Raw genomic sequence first — 2,006 nt, 5'->3', positions numbered from 1 at the left:
TAAGCCAGTGCCTTTAAAAATAACAGCTCAGATGTCGACTCTGCTTTTGTCATTGGATGTCTGTCTTCAGCCCCTGGAGATTTGGTGGGTGCTGTAAATCTTACAGAAGGATTAGTATGAATGTTTTAATTACATTTATAATTCATCTAGCTATAAGCTGCTAATTGCAGGACCCTCTGTGAGTTCCATTGACATCAAAGCGTGCCAGGAAGAGAGGACGATGGAAACGTACTGTGTGGTCCCTCTCTTATGGTGGTGGCTGTTTGAGAATCTTCCAAGCTTTCCATTTGCAGGCCTTCCAGTCTTGACCTACATTATAAATCAAGATGCGCTGTGGATACTTAGCCCACAAATCACGGTGGAGTCAGGTGAGAGCGTGTTGCACGAAGAGCAGCCCGAAGCAAGGCCAAGCTGTGGAGAACCTGTGTTGTCTTCAGAAGAGGCTTGAGGAAGAAATATGGATTCTTATAGCTTGCTGCCTTTGAAAAGTCTGTGGTTGATACCTCAAGTAGGCTGCTGATATAAAAGAGCAATTTCATGGCAGTGTTGTTTCTAAATAGGTAATTCTCTTGTCTTGATGACACTTCCATAACATCAGCGCTTGACCCATAAACCATTTCATAAAGACGCTTCCTTTTAAAATCAAAATGAAGATGACAGCAGTGATTAAGCTACTTTTCACCTACATTTTCACATAAGGGGGTTTTTTGTTTGGTTTTTTTTTTTTTTTGAAACATACCTGGCAAATCAACCAGCAAAAACTCAAGTGGGAATAAATGCAAAGGGATATACTCTCTGTTTTATCTGTGGTTGATAACTTTAATATTTTGCAATACACAAAGTGGATACTTCAGTGTGAGGTGTTACGTGCCAGATGGCTGGTAGCTAGTGTTTGGTCTGCAACCAATAATAAGAAGATTTTGATTACTGTGACTTAGTAATGTCTTAATCAGAGCACACAGTCTTCCAGTATTTTTCCTTTTCATCTAGAGAATACATTTTGTTTTCTTAATTGAAAATGGCACAAAATAAACTTTGCAACATGAAAGGGCAGGTGCGCCTCAGGTTAAATAAGATAATAAAGGCAGGGAGTGAGGGGGTGGCTTGGCAGCACTGGGTTGGGAAGGCTCTTTTTTCTAAGTGTAGCTGTTCTGTGCCTTGGGTTTAGTTTTTCTTTCAATGCTTCTTTGGAGTCCCTCTGGAACGAAGTTCCTAATGGCATCTGCATGCCAGCCATGCAGGGATGTGGGCTCTCCACACGCTGCTGTAGTCTGAGTACGGCTGGGAGACCGTTCACTGCTTCTGTTTAGAAGGGAAAGTTAGAGTTTTGGAACTGATAGGTAGGGGCAATCTCATCATCATGTCAAAAATGAAATGGAAAAGGAAGCATTGATGTTTTGTTGTTGAGCAGCAGTGTTTTGGTTAAAACCCAAGCTTTTATAGGCAAGTTCAGTCTCTTGGCAGAGCAAACCAAAGTAGTGCTTGATGTCCAGACATACCAGGTGAGATCTTGTCACTTCTAATTTAGGTAGATATTTTGCTGTTTAGATGCAAGCGGTCTCGTTTCCCTTCTTTCTGGCACAGTTTGGTGTAGTAATTCAAGGGAGCTAATGAAGTTTGCAATTAGTTAGATCTGCTGGGGGGAAAAGAGCTTTAAAAAATACTTGGGGGTTGATCTCCCAGTTCTTCTGACTTTAAACAAGATCAGACAGAAACTCTTCAGAGATAATAAAGATTGCTATTTAAAGGCTTTCCACACTGATCCCTGACTTTAATTAACTGCTTGTTAATTATACAGGTAGCCGTGTGACCTGCCAAATCATAGCGATGCGGTGAGCCCCACAGATAGGCATCACAGTGCAAAACTCCCGAAGAACTTCTGGGGAGTGTCGTAGCAATCCAAGGAAATGCTCGCACAGTGAAATCTTTGAATCGCAAAGTCTAATTGAGGGAGCCTGAGTCTAGGAGAAGGTTTATTTGCTGTCCCTAACGTTTCCCTTGCTAGG

General features: G+C 41.8%; 1 protein-coding gene across 1 annotated transcript in view; it reads left to right on the top strand.

The window, feature by feature from the left end:
- Nucleotides 1-220: 220 nt before the first annotated feature.
- PLA2G4A (phospholipase A2, group IVA (cytosolic, calcium-dependent)) overlaps nt 221-2,006 on the top strand; it is a 40,557-nt gene continuing 38,771 nt past the window's right edge. Inside the window, exon 1 of the mRNA XM_010145724.1 lies at nt 221-368. Within this exon, the coding sequence (XP_010144026.1) occupies nt 221-368 (148 nt within the window). The remainder of the gene's footprint in view (nt 369-2,006) is intronic.

Source organism: Buceros rhinoceros, unplaced genomic scaffold, assembly GCF_000710305.1.
Source record: "Buceros rhinoceros silvestris isolate BGI_N320 unplaced genomic scaffold, ASM71030v1 scaffold10741, whole genome shotgun sequence".
Taxonomy (NCBI): Eukaryota; Metazoa; Chordata; class Aves; order Bucerotiformes; family Bucerotidae; genus Buceros; species Buceros rhinoceros.
This window is presented reverse-complemented; position numbering and strand designations above follow the sequence as displayed.